The sequence below is a fragment of the Mustela lutreola genome, chromosome 3 (genome assembly GCF_030435805.1).
Source record: "Mustela lutreola isolate mMusLut2 chromosome 3, mMusLut2.pri, whole genome shotgun sequence".
Taxonomy (NCBI): Eukaryota; Metazoa; Chordata; class Mammalia; order Carnivora; family Mustelidae; genus Mustela; species Mustela lutreola.
In genome coordinates, this window is record NC_081292.1 from 107,797,018 (window position 1) to 107,818,690 (window position 21,673).

Below are 21,673 nucleotides of genomic sequence, written 5' to 3' on the forward strand. Positions count from 1 at the left end.
AGTCCCACCATGGGCTTGAGGCATGGCCTCAGTGAGAATGTGGCTGTGGATCTAGAGAAACAACAGCTGCGGCCGTCAGTCAAGTCTGCTCCCTGCAGATCTGAGTGGCACATTTTTATGACGGCCATGGCAACTGACAGACAGAAGGTTGGCCACACCCCAAGGACACAGAGCCAAAAGCTGTGATGCCAGGATCTGTCACCTTGACACAGGGAGAGGGAGCGGGTCCATGGGCCCCTCTGAGTAAGCCTTCATGCATATGTGTAAATACATACAGCAGGCAGTCCTTACCTATACTGAATGCAGAGTCATTCAAAATTCCACCTGAACAGGTTTACTTTCTTATTTATTTTATTTTTTAAAGATTATATTTATTTGAGGTAGAGAGAGAGAGAGAGAGAGAGAGAGAGAGAACAAGCAGAGAGGAGGAACGCAGGGAGAGGGAGAAGCAGACTTCTCCCGAGCAGGGAGCCTGATGCAGGGCTCGATTCCGGGATCCTGGGATTGTCACCTGAACTGAAGGCAGACGCCCAACCGACTGAGCCACCCAGGCGCCCCCAGATTTACTTTCAAGTTTGTGAATTTCCTTCCAGGTCTTACCATGGTTACATTTTTGCTATCACCATGCAAGTAGTACTTCACATTTTCTCAAGGTTTGATATTCATAACTAATATGTCTACATTTCTCCGTGAATCTTCGTAATTACACTTTTTAGTGACCAAAGAATATTCAACAGATGGGTGTACCACAATTTCCTAGGTCCTTGATGTTCAACATTTCCCTCATTTTGATGTTTTTTAAAAAAAATTACCACAGTGAATGTTATTATGTACATCTTTGGGCATATACTATTTGGTTTCTGTTGGGTTATAGCTCTAGGATAAGTTTTTAGGTTTCAAGTTACTGGATCAGAAGATTAAGTTTTGTGACTGTATCAAGTATTGTCAAATGGCTTTCTTGAAGACATTATGTCTGTTAATCCTATACATTAGTTATATATCACTGCACAAAAAATTACTGTAAAACTAAGTGGTTAATACAACCCACATTTATTGTCTCACTGATTCTGTGTGGGTCATGAATCCAAGCATAAGCTGTGTGTTTTGCTTCATGGTCTGTCACAGGCTATAGTCAAGGTGCAGTTTCTGAGGTTATGGTCTCTTCTGAATGTTTGGCTGGGGATGGATTACCTTCCAAGCTCACTCGGTTGTTGTCAGGATTCGGGTCCCCATGGGCTATTGGACTGAGGGCCTCATGTCTTAACCAGCTATTGGTTAGAGGCTGCCCTTAGTTCCTTGCCGTGTGGGCCTCTCCAACATGGCAACTTGCTTTATCAGAGCATGCATCTGAGAAAACAATAGCGTCTGCTAGCAAGACAGAAGTCACAACATTTTGCAACTTAATCATGGAAGTGACAGCACCTTAATGTTGCTGTATTCTCTTGTTTTGAACCAAGGGAGCAAGGGGAGAGGCTGACAGAGGTCAAGAGCACCAGGAGTGGGGGACCACTGGGGGCCATCTTGGGAGCTGTCTACTACAAATGTCACCAAGAGCACATGCTTGTACTAATTTTACAACAACCACCCTAACACTGGTGGTTTTAATATTTAAAAATTTTAGTATTTTAAAATTACCAGTGTGTTAAGTGTAAATGACTATCTCCCATTTTAATGTCCTCTTCTCTGGCCTGCTATCTACCCTAGGATCACATGGGTCCTCTGCTCCAGGGGGCTGCCAAGGAATTTTCCAGTTGTCAACCGATAGCAACCAAGACAGCTAAGGAACTGCCCTAATTGGGACTTTGAGAAGCTATCAACACAGACCTATATTAGGCAGCAGTGAATTCCCTGGGAAGGTTCTAGTCTCAAGGAATTGCTGGTATTGGGGCAGCAACTCCAAGACCTTGAACACGCTGGTACCTGACCCACTTAAAAGCACAGAATGTAGGGACCAATTTTCTTTCTTTCTTTAAAAAAGATTTTATTTATTTGTCAGAAAGAGAAAGAGAGAGCACAGTAGAGGGACACAGGAGAAGCAGGCTCCCAGCTGGGCAAGGAGCCTGATGGTGGGATTCAATCCCAGGACTTGAGCTGAAGGCAGACACTTAACTGACTGAGGCACCCAGGTGTCCCAGAAAACCAATCTTCTTTTAAAGCTTACTATAAGGGGGCATCTGGGTGCCTCAGTTGGGTGTCCAACTCTTGATTTTGGCTGGGATCGTGATCTCAGCACTGTGGGATTGTGGGATTGGCCCCAAGTTGAAGTCCCCACTCAGCACAGAGTCTGGTTGTCCTTCTCCCTCCAACTCTGCTGGTCCCCCCACTCATACTCTCTCTAATAAATAAACAGAATATTTATTTAAAAAAAAAAAACTTACCATATATACTGGGCTCCAGGTTCCCATCAGCAGAGGGCAAGGCGGTGTGGATAGCAGCCCCAGCACTCTGTCCCCTGTCCCCCTCGCCTGCTGTAGCCTGATGAGTGACCCCGACAAAGATCATCAGGTGTGTGGTGGTGGGAGATGAAGCTGTACGTGAAACTTCCCTACTGATCAGTTACACAACCAGTGCATTTTCTGGGGGATATATTCCCACTGTCTTTGACAACAACTCTGCCAATATTCTGGTCGATGGAAAACCGGTGAATCTGGGCTTATGGGATATAGCTGGACAAAATTAGGATAGATGAAGACCCTTATCCTATCTGCAAACAGATGTGTTCTTAATTTGCTTTTCTCTCAGGGAGTCCTGCATCATTTGAAAATGTTCAAGCAGAGTGGTACCCTTAAGTATGACGTCACTGTCCCAACACCCACATCATCTTGGTGGGGACTAAACTTGATTCAGGGGCGACAAAGAATCTGCAGGGGAAGAAGCCGACTCCCATCACCTACTGTGGTGTTTGACCACAGCTAAGGAGATCGATGCTCTAAACCACTGGCAGTGTTCAGCTCTCCTGCAGTGAGGCCTCAGACAGTGTTTGATGAAGCTATGCGAGCACTTCTCTACCGACTCTTGTCAAGAAGAGGAATAGCGGCACCTGGGTGGCTCAGTGGGTTAAGCCTCTGCCTCAGTTCAGGACTGATCTCAGAGTCCTGGGATCGAGCCCCACATCGGGCTCTCTGCCCAGCAGGCAGCCTGCTTCCCCCTCGCTCTCTGCCTGCCTCTCTGCCTACTTGTGATCTCTCACTCTCTCTCAAATAAATAAATAAAATCTTAAAAAAAAAAAAAAAAAGAAGAGGAAGAAAAACTTGCCTGCTGTTGTAACTGAATGGGCCCTTTTCCTGGCCTGTCACCCTCGGAACCTTTGTACACTTTGCTCAAAAATGGTGGAGCCTTCGTCCTTGGTGCCATGTTTTTGTTACAGATTTTTGTTACCTCTTAAAACCATTTTGTTTGATTTTTGTTACCTCATAAAACCATTTTGAACCTATCAGTAATTTTGAGGTTTTATTTGTTTAAAATGTAAAGACTTTAAACTTACATTATATTAAAATTGAGCCCTAAAATAGCAAGCTTTCTTAAAACCTTATTCTTTTTCTTTTAAAAAGATTTTATTTATTTATTTGTCAGAGAGAGAGAGAGAGACAGAGCACAAGCAGGGGGAGCAGCAGGCAGAGGGAGAAGCAGACTTCCCGGTGAGCAGGAAGCCCAATGCGGGACTCAATCCCTGGACCCTGGGATCAAGACCCATGTAGAAGGCAGACGCTTAACTGACTAAGCCACCCAGGCATCCCTTAAATCTTTATTTCTCAAAGCCCCTATTCTTGCCCAGATGAAGCATTGCCAAAATACCCTGTGAACTAAAATGCGTTGTTGTGCTGAGAACATTGAGCACTAATCCTTTCAAGACCTTTGTCTTTAAGGAGATACTGCTGACTGGGTGGCTCAGTTGGTTAAGTGCTGCCTTCAGCCCACATCATGATCCCAGACTGCTGGGATCGAGTCCCGCATTGGGCTCTTAGTTCAGCGGAGAGGCTTCTTTTCCCTCTCCCTGCCGCTTCCTCTGCTTACGTGCTCTTTGACAAATAAAATTAAAAAAAAAAAAAAAAAAAAAAAGTTAGTGTATTCCCTTCTGCTGAGACTTTGAACAGACCTCTTATTCTTGGGTCCCACTGAGGAAGTTTGGCTCTGGCTGTGGGTGCACAGGAGTGGGTGTGTGCTGCGTGTGACATGATCAAAGAATGAAGACAGTATTTTGACAAAATATGGAGGCTCATTTACACTACGTTGTACATGTCACAGTTAAACTAAGTAGAAGTGTCACAGGTAAAAATTTAAAAGGGTAATTTCTGTCAAATGCAGTAAATGACAAAGACAGGTCATTATTACCAAAAATAAAATAAAGCTTACTATATACTCTTGTTGGGCTTTGCATTTTGCAAACTTTATTTCATTTTATCAAACAATACCAGGAGCTATATGTTAACAACCCCATTAAAAAGAAAGCTCGCGGGCAGAAATGTGAAATCACTTGTCAAAGTCACTCTGCTAAAGTGGGAGGACCAGCATTTGACCCCACAGCTGGCTGCCGAGTTCTTTCCTGCTTCCCACAGTAACCTTGTCTTCAGCCGGGGCCCAAGGGCTCTGTAACCCATGGCGCTTTCACCCCATTCCCACCTCAGCACCAAATCAGATGGACTGGGCAGCCCCCTTCTCTTCAGCTACCTGAAAGGGTCTCCCCTGGAAGAGGGGAGATCTACTCAGTGGCCATTTTTTCCTGACAAGAGGTCAGGTCGGAAAGTCGTCTCTAACCGGCATGGAAGAAAGGCTGTAGAGGCCACAGCACAAATTTCCACGACAAAACCCTCAGGATTAACAGGACAGTGTAAATGAAGGCCTCCCAACAGGGATCTGGAACCAGGGTGCTGACTTCAAATCCCTGCTCTGTCACTTTCAAAGCTTTAAGGTTTGGGGCCCATTTCTTCACTTGGCTGTGCTCTTTCCTTGCCTGTAGAATTGAAATGACATTACCGACTACCTCTTCCAATCTGGGGCTAACTGAAAAAAGATTCTAGGAAGCTTGCACAGTGTCTGGTGCACAACAGAGGTCCCGTGGGCATTACTGTAGGGCTGTAGTAGGCGAGAGGTCTCGCTGGGTAAGGACCCAAACATGTGTTCCAGCCCAGCCTGGAGTATAAGCCTGCCTGGAGATGTGGGTCCCACGTGTATACACCAGCTATAGGCATGGCTGCAGGGGGCACAGCGCTGTGGCTCCTGGACAAGGAAGTGGGGCCTGCTAGGGTCAGGAATGGGCAGAGCCAGTGATGGCTTAAGACTCTGGGACCCCCTTTCCTGTGTTCCGACTGTGTCTGCATGTGTGCGTGCATATGCCGGCAGAGGGAGGGGCACGGAGAGCATCTGTGTTACGGTAGCCCTGTCAGTTAGCCTAGTTTGGAATCCTATGGAGGACTGTTCTGGGGTGTTGGGTATCTTTGCATATTCACACTCAGAGAACTGTGAACATGTAGCTGGCGGGGGGGGGTACTCAGGAGAATAACGTTCGCCTGGGACACAGGGCAATGCTGATGACTAAGGCACGCAGCTGGCATCTGAGGAAAGATGTGACCTGTACCAGCTAACCCCCTGCCACCTAGCCCATCTATGAAACCATAGAGCATGTTTTTGAAGCTTTCTGGGCACAAACCGCAAATCCATGTGTGGGGGCACAATATATCATAAAACTTGGAGGTTCCCCTTTTTCCTAAAGCTCATTGGCGGGGTGGTGGCTGGTGGCCCAAGTGGGAATCTGTGCTCTACTGGAAGTAACCATAAGGTCCTGTGTCCCCCACTGGAACAACAACCCCAGATCCAAGCCAGGGCAGGCTCAGCCCCTGGAGAGTCCCAAGTTGGGAAGCCAGGATAGGGTCACATAGGATTCAGATGGTCTTGCCCACGTGCACAGCCAGCCGGACGGTCACAGCTCAGCCTCTAGGGTGCCAGGCCCGGCTGCTGTAGCTTCAGAGCCTTGCTTGCGCCTTCAACAATGTTATGGAAGGCCTCAGTCCAGAGCAGTAACAAGACCCACCACCCTACCCTTGCAAACAGTATGTTTCAGTGCAGGGGAGGCTGAGTACTATCTGCCAGGTAACTTCTTTACAGTAAGCCCTGAGAGGGGCGGAGAGGTACAGGGCATGGGACAGGCATGAATGGGGAAGGTTCGAAGTCAGGTGGTTGAGTACTACTGCTGGAGGAGCTCTGAGGACCTGAGACAAGGGCAGGGAGGTAAAGAGCAGCCCAGACCCAGGCACTGAAGGAGGGGGCCAGCAGTGAAGCAACCAAACGGCTCCTGAGGTGAGGCTCCATATAGCGGGGGGCGGGGGGGGGGCACACCAGATGGCTAGAGAGGCCATTAGGCCGGGGCTCAGAGAGGTGGCTCTAGCCAGAAAGCTACAGGACACCCACAGAGGGTTGTAGGCAGGATGGAACCCAGTCAGATCTGCATGTCCAAGAGCTGGGAGAGGTGGGGACAATGGCCTGGAGGAACCACCTGGGGAATGCCTGAAGCCATCACCCTGCTCCTGCAGTACTGAAAGCCGCTGACATGGGGATTGGGGAGCAGCTGGAGCTCCTCAAATCCAGACCCCAAGCTACACTTCTCTGGCCAAGATCAGTCACATGTGGCAGCAGCACTTGGATGACAAGCCAAGGGGTCTCCTGCAGTGGCATTTCCCAGAGCAGAGACTTGGCTCACCCACTCAATCACTCATCTGTCCACCTCTGCATCCATCAAGCATGTGCCCACTGCCATCCCGGGATCTGAGGGATGGGGTGTCTGCCCAGGCTGAACACTGGGACCCACATGCTGGTTGAATGGAGCCAGAGCACTGACCTCTAGCCACTGTGACTGACCCAGCAGGAAGACCTGCTACCGCACCCTGCTCACTGCCCACTGCCCACTCGGCCTCTAGCAGGAAGTGCGTGCCACGGCCGAGTGGGCTTCCTGGTACTGCCCTGCGCCCTTCCCTGGGTGTGGCCCCTTCTCTTCACCCTGAATTACACCCCTGCGCCCTTCCCTGGGTGTGGCCCCGTCTCTTCACCCTGAATTACACCGACGCCAGGCCTGAATGCTTCCATTCTTCCAGGGAAAACACACAATCGGCAATAAAAATACATGAATGGCCAAGTGAGTCTGGCTCTCTGGCCACAGCTGCCCTCACCTTTCCTGGGAAGGGGGTCTCCTGTCCAGGGATTAAAAGTGGGGTTTGATCTACCTGCCACCAGGAAGCTTTGAAGGAAATGAACAGAGTAAGGGTGCAGCATTCCCCTGGGCCCCGGGTGCGACACTAGGCTCAGTCCATCTCACCCACCTCCACCCTGCTTCCTTCCTGCCACCCGCCTCGGAACTCCCTGGTTCCTCTCCTCTCCAGGTACTGGCCCCGCTCTGGACTACATCAGCAGGTGCCCTCCCTGCAAGGCCTTGGTTTTGCAATGGCTCGTTCCTTCTTCTTCCTCTGCCCAGAGTTCCTGCCAAGTCTCCCATGCCACAGGTCTTGCCAGGTTCCAGCAACACTTTCTCTCCTTTTCAGGCCAAGGGGTCTGTCTGAGCATGCCATCAGGCCTGGGCAAACCTGCTCTGAATTCCCACCTCAAGCTCCTTTTCCCAGCCTCTTAGGGCCATGCTAGCTTCTCACCTGGGCCTCTAAAGCTTTACTTTCTCCCACGGTGGAAGGAAGTGAGATGAGACCACCAGATGAACTACATGGTGGTTCTCCACCATAGGAAAGTGTTCCCATCTATAAGCACTTCAGGTGGGGAGATGTGGCCTGACTCCCACAGCCTGCTGGAATTCTAAGACCAAGGAGGGACATCCCATTATTGATGGCGTGTCCTCTTGGCCAGGCCCTTTTGTTCATAGCTCACACAACCCCCAAATCCTGTCAGGTGATTTACAAATACCCCCATTTTACAGCGGAGGAAACTGAGGCTCAGATTCAAAAGGGACTTGCCCAAGGTCACTGGAATCATGGACAGGTATAGAATCTAAGCTGTTTTTTTTTAGAGTCTCTGATTCATTTGACACTGGGTTCTGGGGCCGAAGGCACCAAGAGCCCCCAGAGTCAACGCAGGGTGGTGTCTGCATGAGCCCAATCCATCCTTGTGATGAGTCCCTCAGGAACGGCCTGCGGTGAGTGCTGCCCTCCACATCTGCAGCAGGGAGTCCCGGCGGGTCGTGTAGGGTAAATGTTTGATGCGGAACCAGTGTCTGGGAACGATGTTCCCGCTGGGCGTATACAGCTTCTCTCCGTGACTGCCCAAGACACTGCGCAGGGCTACATTGCCCGACAAAATCTTCTCATAGAACTCCACGCCCCCCCGGGCATAGGCTGCAGACAGTGCAGCTGTGCGACGGTCCAGCCAGCCTTCCAGGGCATGAGTGAGAGAGTCCATGGAGAAGGCGTAGGCCACGAAGCCCACCACTGCTGCCACCAGGTTGAAGGCCGCCCGTAAATTCATGGGGCCTCCGTAGAGCCCCAGTGCATGCTTGGCACCCACGCCCAGGGCCCAGGTTCCTGCTAGACAAGCTGGGGCCGGCAGGGCCTGGAGGGCGGCTGCACCACTCTCCAGGTATACCACTTCCTTGGCCAAGGCAAACTTCTGGGCCTCGTGGGACAGGGTCAAGGCATCTCTCAGCCGGGTGCCTGCTGGGCTCTGCCAGTTCACTATTTGTCCGTGCACCACCACTGGGTGATTGCTGTTGGTCAGTGTTCTCCCCAGGAAGGTGGCTGGGATGCCCACTACAGCCCCCGCAGGGAGTCGCGGGAAGCCAGCACTCACAGGCTGGAAGGTGAACGTGGTGAAAGCTTCGTAGCTATGGCCTGAGGGGACCCCGATGTCCTGGAGCACCTCTTGGAAGAGCCCCCCCAGCTCTGGGGAGAGTGGGGCTGGCTGGCCCTGAGGCCAGTACCGGTACAGCCATTGGATCACGGGATCTGGGAAGAGGTGGTAGGAGATCTGGGCCCCGAACAGCCCTGCACAGGAACCCACCAACAGGCCTGTCCTGTGTCTCTGCACAAATGCTGCAGCCCGCCACAGGAGACCAGCCATGAGTGCTGGCACCGTTGTAAACCTGAGCCAAGAAAAAGAGAATCAGCCAACGGTTCCCTGGGTGAGCTGGCTGACCGAACATAGCCCAGGGCCACATCCTTTTGAACAGAGGCAATAGAGGGAGGAGGTTAAGAGCAGGAGCTCTCAAGCCAGAGTTCAAATCCAACCTCCATCTCTGTGCACCACTTTCCCCAGGCAGCCAAACAGGCACCGACAATGGCATCCCTGGGGTGGCTGTGATGAGCGTATGAATGAATGCACATAAAACAGTTGGTCTGGCACAGCAGGAGGCACCCCCTGTGATAATGTTGTGATTGTTAACTTGTATTCCCATGGCTAGGCTCGGCATGAAATACCAACTGCCTCACTCCACTCTTCATCCCACTCTGAAGTCCTATGATCCCTAATTTATAGGTGAAACCTAAATTCAATTTCTTACCTCCTGTATGCTAGACACAATTCTGAGAACTTTATATATACTATCCAACAACTGAATCCTCACAAATCCATGACCTAATTATATTGCTCCTATTTTTGAACATTGGAAACTGAGGCAGAGATAGATTAATTGAACGAAACCCCCAAACTGGCCAAGTGGCGAAGTTACAGGCTGAATGGTGGGTCCCCTCCAAAGTCATATGCTGAAGTGTTAAGCCCCAGTCTCTGAGAATGTAACTGTATTTAGAAATGGGGTCTTTAAAGTGAGGTCATTAGGGTAGGTCCTAATCTAATCTGACTGGTGTCTTTAGGAGAACAGATTAGGACACAGACATTTAGAGAAGAAAGACCATGAGAGCACAAGCCAGAGGTGACCATCTACAAGCCAGTGAGTGTGGTCTCAGAAGAAATGTCATGCTGACACTGTAATCTTGGACTTTGAGCCTCCAGATCCCGAGAAAATAAAATCCTGCCATCCAGTACTTGTCCTGACAACCCTAGCCAACAGAGGCACACAGACTATCAGAGAGCTTTCCCTTTCAGAAAAAATTTTAATTCTAAATTACAAATATCTACATAAGTAGACAAAACAGCACATTAACCAGCTTCAACCAACTCATGGCCAATCTTGTTTCCTCTCTTCTCCCACCCACATTCCTCCTCCAACTGGCTTATTTTGAAACACATCCCGGGTGTCCTCTTATTTCATCCATAAATATTTCAGCAAAAATTCATAATTATTTTACTTTGGTTGAAGCTTACTGTCTTCCTGCCTGTTTGTGATAGGTTTAATTAGCACGTAGGTTGCTGCAAACAAGAACGTGGGGGTACCGCCTGGCCTGTTTCCACGAAAATTCCTAAAGGGGCACATCACTTGGGCCTATATTCCCAACTAAGGGACTAAAGCTAGGAAAGCAAGGGTCCTGGACAAAGTCCCGACGCCCCCAGGCCCACCAGCGCCAAGGCCCTGCTCCAGGCTGGGCGAAGCGGTGCTGCGGAAATTTCGCAGAGGGCTCCCGGTTGGGCGTCCCGGCAGCTCAGTGAGCCGCGCAGCTCGACCAAGAAACTGGAGAAGACCCTGGGGAAGGGGCCCGCCCCACTTCCGCGAATCCGCGCGCGCGCGCAACCGGGGCTCACCTGCTCCGCCGCAGCCTGGGAAGCCGCAACACGTGCGCGGGGCGGGTCTGGCGCAGAGCACGCCGGCCCGCGCTCTGGGGGCGGGGACTACAGGGGGCGGGCCGGGAGCAAAGCAGGATCCGGTGGGGGCGGGCCTCCGGGGGGCGGGCCTCCGGGGGGCGGGCCTCGGGGGGTAGGGACCGTGGCAAGCAGACTAGCCCCCTGGTGGCTGGTGTCGGAGCACCTTGCGGTGGGGCTGCGAACTGCCCCACTCTCGCTTCAGGATGACCAAAGCGGACTAGCGCTTCTTTGTCTGCACTCGAGAGACCGCCTTTAGGAAACAGCGTATCTGCGTGGGTCAGGAGGTGGCTTACGGCTAAGCCCCCATCGGAGCCCCTGCCCACGTGACTACCGGGTCGGAGGCCTTTTCTGTCTGGAAGCGTTCACCGCCAGTAAGCTGCGCTGAGCTTTATTTTATTACCATAGCAGCTGCCCCTCCAGTTCCTCGCAAATGATCCACACTGTACAGTCCACAGAGCAGCGTCGCGCCTGTCACCTCGTCTTCTAGCAGCGCTCCAGTTAGGTCAGGGATCATCACCCTGCGGGTGGACCAAATCCAGTGCGCCACCCGTTTCTGTAAATAAAGTTTTATTGGAAGACAGTCATGCCCATTTCTTTATAGTTTCCTGTGGCTGCTTTATCCCAGAAGGACGGAGTTGAGCAGCCAGGACAGAGACAGGCTGAAACAAAAAGCCTAAAATTGTGACTATCTGGCCCTTACAGAAAAAGTCTGTGGACACATGAAGTACATTATTCCCATTTTACAGATAAAGAAGGGAGGCATTTAGTTTGAGCAGCTCATATGCACCTAGCATGCGCCTGAATGGCACAGGACTCCTGTCCTTGAACATTTTCTGCTCCATCTCCTGCCTCCATACAAATTCAGCCTAGTGGGTCTTGCTAATTCTCCCAAATGGGCCTGGCCTCTGCATCTGACTCTCTCTTCCATCCAAGCCCTGGAGTAAGAGGGGAAAAGAACTGATCTCCTGGGTGGAAAGGTGAGACTGTGAGGGAAGATGAGATGTAAGGAGATCCAGAAACTTGTGGGCATTGGGGCTTCTGACGTTTAGCAGGCTGTGGACCCTTGGGTCTCCAGACAAGCCACTAGCTCAGCCCTTTCTACAGGGCTCTTGACCACAAAAGAACTAGCTGTAATGTCAGTCAGGACCATACCTGATTCAAGGTGGAGAGACCATGGGGCTGGTGTTTCCTGTCTCAGGCTTGGCTCAGCAGATCCTTCTGGAGTCATAGGTTGGTTTGGCAGAGATAACTGTGCTGATGCTAGAGAAGAACCGAGATCTGGTGTGGCTGCCGCCAGACTTGGGCTGGTGCCTCAGCTCAGAAGCAGTGCTCAGGGAGACTGCAGCTTAGGGAAAGAGAAATTTCTTAGGAGGCAGGGGGCTCTTGCTCTTTTGTAAAGGATGTCACCCCTCCGGATCTCAGTTTCCTCATCTCTAAAGTGAGGATAATATCGGTCTTAAGGTATCCTGTTACATCCTAATTGTGAAAGTTTTCTGGATATCCTTATCTATATAACTAAAGACAGTGAGGGCAGGCACTTCAAATCACATGTCCCTGGATGGCATTTGGGGGTCTCCCTTTAATCTTGGCCCTGGAAGTCTGTCATAAAGGGGCCTGTGACCAGATGTAAATCTAGCAATGGTGAACAGCACGGATGCTGGAGCTGCACTGCTTAGGTTAGATCTTAGCTCCATCCCCTACTAGCTGTGTGACTTTAGGCGAGTGAACCTCTCGGGGCCCAGTGTTCTCGTTAATAAATTGAGATGAGAGTGGGGTGCCTGGGTGGCTCAGGCAGTTAAGCCACTGCCTTCAGCTCAGGTCGTGATCCCAGAGTCCAGGGGCTGAGTCCCGCATCGGGGCTCCCTGCTCAGTGCGGATGTGTGTGTGTGTTCTTCTCCCTCTGCCTGCTGCTCCTCCTGCTTGTGCTCTCTCTCTGTCTGACAAATAAATAAATAAAATCTTTTTAAAAAAATGGCTTATTATGGGGACTCAATGTGTTCATGCATATATAATGCCCAGCACAGTTCAGACCATAGAGCTATTAGCTTGTATTACTGAGATCTGTTTGGGTTCTGAGACTCCACATCTGGCTGCTCGTTCGTGTCTGTAAATAGTGCTATAACCTGCTTTCATATGTGACCTCAGCTAGATTTGGAATGTGGGGTAGTCCGCAGGGCAAATGATGCACTTTCTCTAAACAAAACATGGGCATAAAAACAATGGAAAGGAGAATGTTATAAAATAAGAGATGTGAAAGACTTAGCAGTTAAATGCAACACGTGGCTTTTGTTGGAATCCTGAACTGATAGTTGACAGTAAAAAAAGAGAGCTTTGAGACCACAGGGAGATCTGAATATGGATTGAGTGTCAGGTGATGTTAGTGAAGTGCTTGTTTTGTTAGGTGGGATGAAACACGAATTTTACGTAAGCCAAAAAGTCCTTATCGGTTAGAGATGCATAACGAAATGTTGATAGGTGCAATGACATGAGGTCCGCTCTTTAGTTCAAAATATTACAGCCCAAACGAAACCACAAGCACCACCACAAAAACCAGGGTCTGATAGGAAACAACATCAACAAAATGATGGTAGTTGTTGTAGCTTCCTGATGAGTTTAGGGCAGAGCTCATTATACTGTGTTCTACTTTATGTATGTTTGGAAATTTCCATAATAATTTTTTTTTTTAATGTGTATAAGGAAGTGGTGATTAGAAGGTAGGAGGCTGGAAATGGATGCGTCAGAGGTGGTATCTGTTGGGTCGGCGGGCTCTGGGAGTGCAGGAAGAACGATAGAAATGACCCGTGGCAGTGCAGGAAGAGCATCGGAAATTACCGCTGCCTTGCGATCTGGCCACGGTGGGGTCTCACCATATTCCAGCCCACCGCCCCCCCCCCCCCCCCCCCCCGTAACCCTTGACTCTCCCGCCAAAAGGATGTATGCCCAGGTCAGTCACCATAGGTAACCCAATACCTATGCAGGAGACAGATAAAAGACCCCCCGTCAACTCCCTCACAGCGCTACTTCCCCTACTCTGCTTTCCAGAGTTGCGGAACCTCCCCTGAGGGTGCCCACCTCCTCCTGGCGCAACTTTCTTGGCTCCCCTTCCCCTGAGCCCTGAAACTTCGCTAGAGAGTGCCTTTAATAAATCTTACTTTGTGCCTACCTCGCCTGGTGTCATGTTTATCTCGCCTATAAAACCTTACAGTATCCATATTGGTGATGGCAAGGTCAAGTGTATGAGTGTGGGAGTCAATGACTTTGATGGGGTGGCAGAGATTCCTGAGAACTGAGGCAGTGTTCGAGTCATGTTTTTAAACTTTTCCATATTTTAAGAAGTTTTACAATTTGGGAGCCTTGAAAGACTGCCTCTCCTGGGATTAGCTATTTTCTAGAGATAACAAATGACACCCCCCCCCCCCACTTCCACCACAAGCATGCCTTTCATATGGCAAACCAACTAATCCAGAGCCCTTACCCCCGACCACCTCCTTCAGCTCTCACATGCCAACCCAATATTTTCCCTGTTCTAAATAATCCCAGAGTAAGGTACTGGACAAGTAGAGGCCACCCTGTAAGACCAGAGCCTGCCAAAATTATTCAAACTATCCAATCCTAAACTTCTTCCAAACTCTCCCCCTGCCTCACCATTCCTCCCCATGGAAACCTCAACAGAGAAAGCTCTGGGCCCTGCTTTCTACTTGTTCCTCCTTCTTCCTGACTGAGCCTGGTACCTCCCCCATTGCCCCACAGGGCATGGCATGTTCCCTCCTCTCGGTCAATGTAAATAGTAAGTACTTCTTTCAGTGGCTAATTTTGACTAAGTATCTCATGTAAGTGGAAACTTGCAGTATTTGTCTCTTTGTGAAGGGGGAATTTAACTGGGCATAACGTCCTCAAGTTTTGTCCATGTTAAAGCATGTGACAGGATCTCCTTTCTCTTGAAGGCTGAAAAATATTCCATTATATGTATGCACCATATTTTGTTTAATACATTCATTGGTTAATAGACATTGATTGTTTCCACCTTTTGACTGTTGTGCATAACGCTGTTATGAGTATTGGTGTACAAATTCTCTCTTCAAGACCCCACTTTCAAATCTTTTAACCTAAATTAACATATAATGTATTATTTGTTTCAGGGGTACAGGTCTTCAAATCTTTTATATGAACCCAGAAATGAATTGCTAGATGAAATGGCATTTTTTTTTTTTTTTTGAGGAACCGCCATGTTGTTTCCCACAAAAGCTATACCATCTACATTCCCATCAACAGTGAGCGAAGGCTCCAATTTTTCTACATCCTCACCAACACTTGCTGTTTTCTGGACATTTTGATAGCAGGCATCCTAATGAATGTGAGACAGTATCTCATAGTTTTTATTTGTACTTTCCTAACCATTAGTGATATTGAGCCTCTTTTCATGTGTTTATTGGTCATTCATGTATCTTCTTTGAAGAAATGTCTATTCAAGTGCTTTGTCCACGTTTTGATTTGGTTGTTTTGTTATTGATATTAAACTGATAAGAACAGCGACTACAACTTGATCTTAGCCAAAAGGCCAAGAAGCGATGTGTTTTGTTACTGAGTTTTAGGAGTTCTCAATAGACTCTGGATATTGATCCCTTACCAGATATGTGATTTGTAAACATTTTCTCTCATTCTGTTGGTTACCTTTTTACTCTGTGGACATTGTCATTTCATGTTTTTTGAGAAGTTTTAAAATTTTCACCAAGTCCGATTTGTCTATTTTCTCTTGTTGCCTATGCCTTTGGTGTCATATCCAAAAACCATGGCCAAATCCAGCATCATGAAACATCATGAAGCCCTATCACCCTATGGCAACTATGCTTTCTTCTAGAGTTTTACATTTTTAGGTCTTACAATTATGTCTCTGATCCATTTTGAGTTAATTTTTTGTATACCGTGTTAGATAAGGGTCTAATTTTATTCTTTTGCATGTGGATATCTAGTTTGCCCAGCACCATTTGTTGAAAAGAATGTCTTGTCCTCATCGAATGGTCTTGGCACCCATGCCAAAAATCATTTGACTGTATATGTATGAGTTTACTTCTGGACTCTGTATTCTGTTCTATTCGTCTGCCATTATGCTAGTACCATACTGACTTGATAACTGTAGCTTTGTAGTAAGTTTTGAAATCAGGATGTGTGATTCCTTCACTTTGTTCTTCTTTTGCAAGATTGTTTTTGCTATTTAGGGTCTCTTGAGGTTCCCTATGAATTTTAGGATGGGTTTTTTCTATTTCTGTAAAAAAAAAAAATAACATTGGGATTTTGATAGGGATTGTATTTAATCTGTAGATTGCTTTAGATAGCACCGACATCTTAACAAGATGAAATCTTTCAATTCATGTACATGGAATGTGTTCCCATTTATTTATATCTAATTAAATTTCTTTCAGCATTTTATAGTTTTCATTATGTCTTTCACCTTTTTAGTTAATTCCTAAGTACTTTGTTCTTTTTGTTGCTATTGTAAATGGAAGTATTTTTATAATGTCCTTTTCAGATTGTTTATTGTTAGTGCATAGCAACTGAAATTTATGTTTTGACTTTGTATCCTGCTACTGTGCTAAATTCGTTTACTAACTCTGACAGGTTTTTTTTGGTGTGGAATCTTTAGGGTTTTTAACATATAAGATCATATCAACTATGAGCAGAGATAATTTTACTTCTTCCTTCCCAATTGGATGCTTTTTCTTTCCTTGCCTAACTGAATTGCTCTGGATAGAACTTCTAGTACTATGTTAAAGATAGTGAAAGCAGGCATTCATGTCTTTTTCTGGATCTTAGAGGAAAAGCTTTCAGTCTCTCATTGAGTATGATGTTTGCTGTGGGTTTTTCATATGGCTTTTTATTACATAGAGGCAGTTTACTTCTGTTCCTGGTTTGTCGAGTGTAGGAGTACTGGCAACGCTGACTCCATCTTTGGCCTTCCATCTTGGTATAGATGATGTCACTTGAGATAATGAGTAGCGAGCCCGTTGGGCACACAGGTGACACCACTTCAGATAACTACCCTGGGACCTCACCACCATGCCCCTCGCTTTATAAGAGCTGTGGGTTGCAGTCAGGGCCTAGCAGGGAGTGGGTGGAGGATAAAAGCTTGGTACCACCTGGAGTGGTCGTGGCAGCCAGGTCTCTGGAGGCCCGTCCATCGTTACCGGCAGGTAAGTGGTATGGAGTGGCTTGCTTTGTGTTTTGTTGTTAAAAGTGCCTTCTCAGTCTAGAGGATGCATTACTGACTCTCTTCCGCCTTCTAATAATTGAGTGTTTTTTTCATGTAAGTGTGTTAAATCTTGTCAAATTTTGCTTTGGTTGAAATGATCATTGCCTTTTTTGCTTTATTTTGTGAACATGGTGTATTATGTTGATTTATTTTTATATGTTGAGCTGTCCTTGCATTGCAGGAATAAATCCCATTCAGTCATGGTGTATAATCCTTTTAAATGTGGTGCTGAATTCGATTTACTAGTACTTTGTTGAGGGCTTTTGCATCAGTGTTCATAAGGGATATTTGCTGAATCTTTGTCTGGCTTTGGTACTGGGGTAATGCTGACCCTCACAATGAGTTAGGAAGTGTTCTTCCTTTTCAATTTTTTGGCAGAAGTTTGAGAAAGATTGGTATTATCTCTTCTTTAAATATTTGGTAGGATGCACCATTGAAACCATCAACTCTGGAACTTTTCTTTGTGGGGAGATTCAATGTCCTTACTTGGTAGTGGTCTACTCAACTTCTCCATTTCTTCATGAAAAAAACTTCTGTGGGGCCTTTTGGGCATGATAGGAATACTTAAAAGTAGCTTGTGTCTTAATTATTATTGGTTAAAATAGCAAGCTTAAATATCCCATGTCTTTTAAGCCTAGAACCTCAATTTACAAATACTATCTTATTAATAAACCCAGCACTTTTTAATATATAAAATAAGAATTTTTTCTACTTGTTCTTTGATTAAGTTTCAATTAACTACAGGCTTTACATATTAAATCTTCCTTAATTATACCACACCAGTCCTGTACTTAATTGATCAAATTCCCTGAGACATTTCAAAGCACATTTTCAAATTTAATTTAGCTAATTCTTTTAAATGTACTACCCCCAAAATGTAGCCTTTCAAATCTAATAAGCAAAATCTTTCTACACCCTTAAGCAACTCTTGTAAATCTAATAAAACAGTCACATAAATGTAACAGACACTCTGACGTGTTTTAAACCTCTTAAACTGAAGTATGTAGGAAACTGTGAGATGAAACTTGTTATTACAGATGACCTGACCAGGACGAGAGTATCATTTGAGGGAGAATCTTTTATTCACCCTGACATGACAAATGTGGTCTCCCAACCCAGGGACACAGAACCATCCTGTTGAGTCATTCCACACTGCTGTGTTCTGGGTTGATCTTTGAGCGGTATATTCTTGTCAAGGTTGGGCTCAGAGTGATTTCCCAGACGACTGATCATGAGTTTGTTTTTATTAGGTTGAGCCTCTGTGTGGATAATCAGAGTTTCCAAATCTATGTGTGTGTGTTTGTTCTTTTTTTAAAGATTTATTTATTTAGAGGTGCCTGGGTGGCTTAGTAAATGAAGCTCACGTCATGATCCCAGGGTCCTGGGATAGAGCTCTACATCTGGCTCTCTGCTCAGCCGGATGTCTGTTTCTTCCTCTCCCTCTGCCCTTCCCCTGACTTGTGCTCTTTCTCTCTCTCAAATAAATAAATAAATAATAAAGTCTTAAAAAGGATTCTATTTATTTATTTGAGAGAGAAAGGAGGGGTAAGGGAGAGGGAAAGAGAATCTCAAGCAGACTCCATGCTGAGCTGGGAGCCCAGCATGGGACCAGATTCCACAACCCTGAGATCATGACCCAAACTGAAACCAAGAGTCAGATGCTCAACCAACAGAGCCGCGGAGGTGCCCCTGCGGTTTTAAAAATTTTTTAGTAGTAAATCTTCCATAATTTTTCATTGTTTGAGTAGAATGGATGAAGTTCTGAATCCCCTGCCAGGATTCCCATTATATCTTTTAGGTGTTTGACTTGCAATGATGAAATTTTGACATTGACCAAAGCTTGAATATAGTATACACCCAGTTTGGCTTTGTTAACATACTGTAAACATCATTAAGAAGTTGTTTTGGTTAAAACAACCTTTTCTTTTCTTTTTTAGTTGCCTCATATGGTTGTGCAGAGAACTACTGCTTTCTTTCTAATGTCATAATTGTCACAGTTTGCTCAGTGGGAGTGCTTTTAACCAGCTCCTTTATCCCTTAATTGCCCTGGATAATTTTGGAGGCAAACTTTCTGGCAACAAAGTGATGCTCCAGGGGCACCTGGGTGGCTCAGTGGGTTAAAGCCTCTGCCTTCAGCTTGCGTCATGATCCCAGGGTCCTGGGATTGAGCCCTGGGTCAGGCCCTTTGCTCAGCAGGGGCATGGATGGTAGAAGGGGAATTGAGGAAGGCAGGGAGGCAGGTAAGGACTCAGCTTCCCTCCCTTGCCAAATAAATATTGAGATGCTAATAATAGCTAATGTTTACTGTGCACTCTATCGTCAGAATCATCTCATTTAACTCCACAACCACTCCGTAAAGTTAATATTGCCATTTTCCCCACTTAATAAAAGGCAAGGAGATTGCACAAACTTGCTATATTTGCTGCAGAGATACACCCGTATTTATCTGGGTGGGGCTAGAGGAGGTTCTACATCCTTCTGATTCTGATGTTCTAGATTCAAAATTCATCTATTATCTTCAACTCCTATTTTTTTCCATAGTGAATACACTGTATAAACACATGTCCATGAGAATGTAAATGGATATTAGACCCATAGTTTTCATATTTCTTTCGTATTCTGGGATTCAACAAACATTTATTGAGAGTCTATGTTGTGCCAAACATCTTGATTTGTGCTGGGGACACATAAATGTGGCCACTGCCCTTGTGGGGTAAATGTATTGTCTGGTTTCTTTAGATCCAAACTGATTTTAGAGCTAGAAAATTTGCTAGTTTGTGCTTTTTCCATATTACATATTTTAAAGAATAATTGAGTGAAACATAAGTATCATTTTTAAAAAAATTTTATTGATTTATTTGAGTGAGAGAGCGAGAGAACACAAACAGGGAAGAGAGGGAGAGGGAGAGTGAAAAGCAGACTCCCCCACTGAATGTGGAGTCCGATGTGGGACTTGATCCCAGGATCCTGGGATCATAACTTGAGCTGAAAGCAGACACTTAACCATCTGAGCTACCCAGGTGCCTCTAAATATCATTATTTGACACTTAGAAACCCAAAACCTGAATATTTAAATAAAAAAGTAAAGATATATAAAACTATAAAATTTCCATTTCCATTGATTTTTTTCGTGTGCTAGAGAGAAACTTGGGTTCAGAATTAGGCAGCCTGGGTTCTGCCCAAACCTGGTTCTTTTGTTAATTGGGCAAGTCCATGAACCTCTTTGGGCCTCAGTTTCCCCATATATGTTACAAGGATAACAGCTAGTCTGTGTGTCTCAGAACATTGTGAGGATCATTAAGAAAATACTTGACAAGCTGAAAGTCCTAAAAGAGGAAGCAATTGTAATTACTTGTAAAATGAACTATTGAATTATCCTGAGGTTTTGTGGTTTAAAATTTCTCCGGCTTGAGAGAGAGAGCTGAGATAATCTGAGTGAACACAAGAGAGAAAGAGCTGGCAGGTCTTGAGAGACCACTGTTTAGCCCCGAGCTCCTCACTCATGCAGTCAACCTTTGACTGTGTCCACCATCCCCATAGGACCAGGCTGAGCCCACAAAGAAGCCCCCAAACTTCATGTGGTTCAGTGACTCCACTGAAGCAACTTTTTCTATGGAACTGATCATGGAAGACAATACAAAGAAGGCTTTCTTGCCTTTTCCCATCTAAAAGTGGTCTGAAAAAAGGAAGAAAAGCGCATACAATATTAAATTTTTGGAAACTGGTTTCCTGGAAGAAATCGTAGGCTACAGTGTACTGGGAAGGCAGCAAGGCCTTTCTTAAGGCATCCACCAGGTGGCGCCAGATCCCCAACACAGTCCCCGAATCCTCTAGAGGGTCGTAAAATGACCCTTGGAAGGCACGGAAAGAAACGAAATAAATTGGCCCTTGTTTATAGGTGGGGGAACAGAGATAGGTGTAAATAGATGCACTGACAGGAGCCCAGGTTCAAAGCCATGTAACAAGCCCTGAGCAGCAGGAATGTTCACCTAAATACTACAGCGCTGGGGGCCCAGGAAGGAAGGGGGAAGGAGTAGGTGGAGCTAGCGGGGGGGCTCACTTGAGTGCGGGCTGGACGCGTGGGACCAAGCAAGGTTGACAAAATGGTGTTGAGTCTGGATGATGAGGGCAGCGATTCCCTGGAGCAGCAAGGTCGGGCCCCTCCCTCCTCCGTAGTGGCAGACAATGAGGTAGGCAGAGGAAAGATTTAACCCCTACCTGAGAGGGGGCGATGTGCGGGAGAACCCGAGGCCAGGGAGCCAGGGGGAGTCTGAACTGGGGCTGGAAGGCTGGAAGGGGGTGGAACAGCCCCTCAGGAACAGCAAGGGCCCAGGTGCAGGGTGTGCTCCAGCGGGCTGTGTTTGGGGAACTGCTGAGAGGCCTGAGTGAGGAGGAGGAATGCAGGGCGGGAAAGTAAGGTTTTCAGCCCTACAGAGGTTTATGAGAATTACCGATTCATAGGATAAACCAGAAACTAAAGAGCCTGGTTACCTACAGGGTGGGTATGAACAGGGTAGTAAGATGAGGAGGGATGGGCCCTTCCCCGAGCACCTCTTTCGTGTGGCTGTGAGAACCACGGGAATGTTGTGCGAACCCTGTGCACATCCTAAATATAAATGAATAATTAAACCCAACTAGGATGTTGGGGAACCAGAGATGGAATAGAAACAGGAACAAACGAACCTAACTGCATCCCAAATGCATGTCAGAACCACATGGACATGCGTGGAAGGGAAAAAAGAG

At 46.8% G+C, this 21,673-nt stretch overlaps 1 protein-coding gene and 1 pseudogene across 1 annotated transcript; both read right to left on the reverse strand.

The window, feature by feature from the left end:
- Positions 1–4,362: 4,362 nt before the first annotated feature.
- On the reverse strand, positions 4,363–10,700 carry TMEM177 (transmembrane protein 177). Its single transcript, XM_059166633.1, has 2 exons — positions 10,624–10,700; positions 4,363–9,070 (listed from the first exon to the last, which is right to left on the reverse strand). Exon 2 carries the CDS (start codon positions 9,046–9,048, stop codon positions 8,113–8,115), a length of 936 nt encoding a protein of 311 aa, XP_059022616.1. The 5' UTR covers positions 9,049–9,070; positions 10,624–10,700; the 3' UTR covers positions 4,363–8,112.
- Positions 10,701–15,151: 4,451 nt separating this feature from the next.
- On the reverse strand, positions 15,152–15,253 carry LOC131828240 (U2 spliceosomal RNA; annotated as a pseudogene).
- Between the last annotated feature and the right edge of the window lie 6,420 nt (positions 15,254–21,673).

Coding starts and splice junctions, on each gene's coding strand:
- TMEM177 (XM_059166633.1), bottom strand. CDS start 9,048: ATGGCTGGTCTCCTGTGGCGGGCTGCAGCATTTGTGCAGAGACACAGG.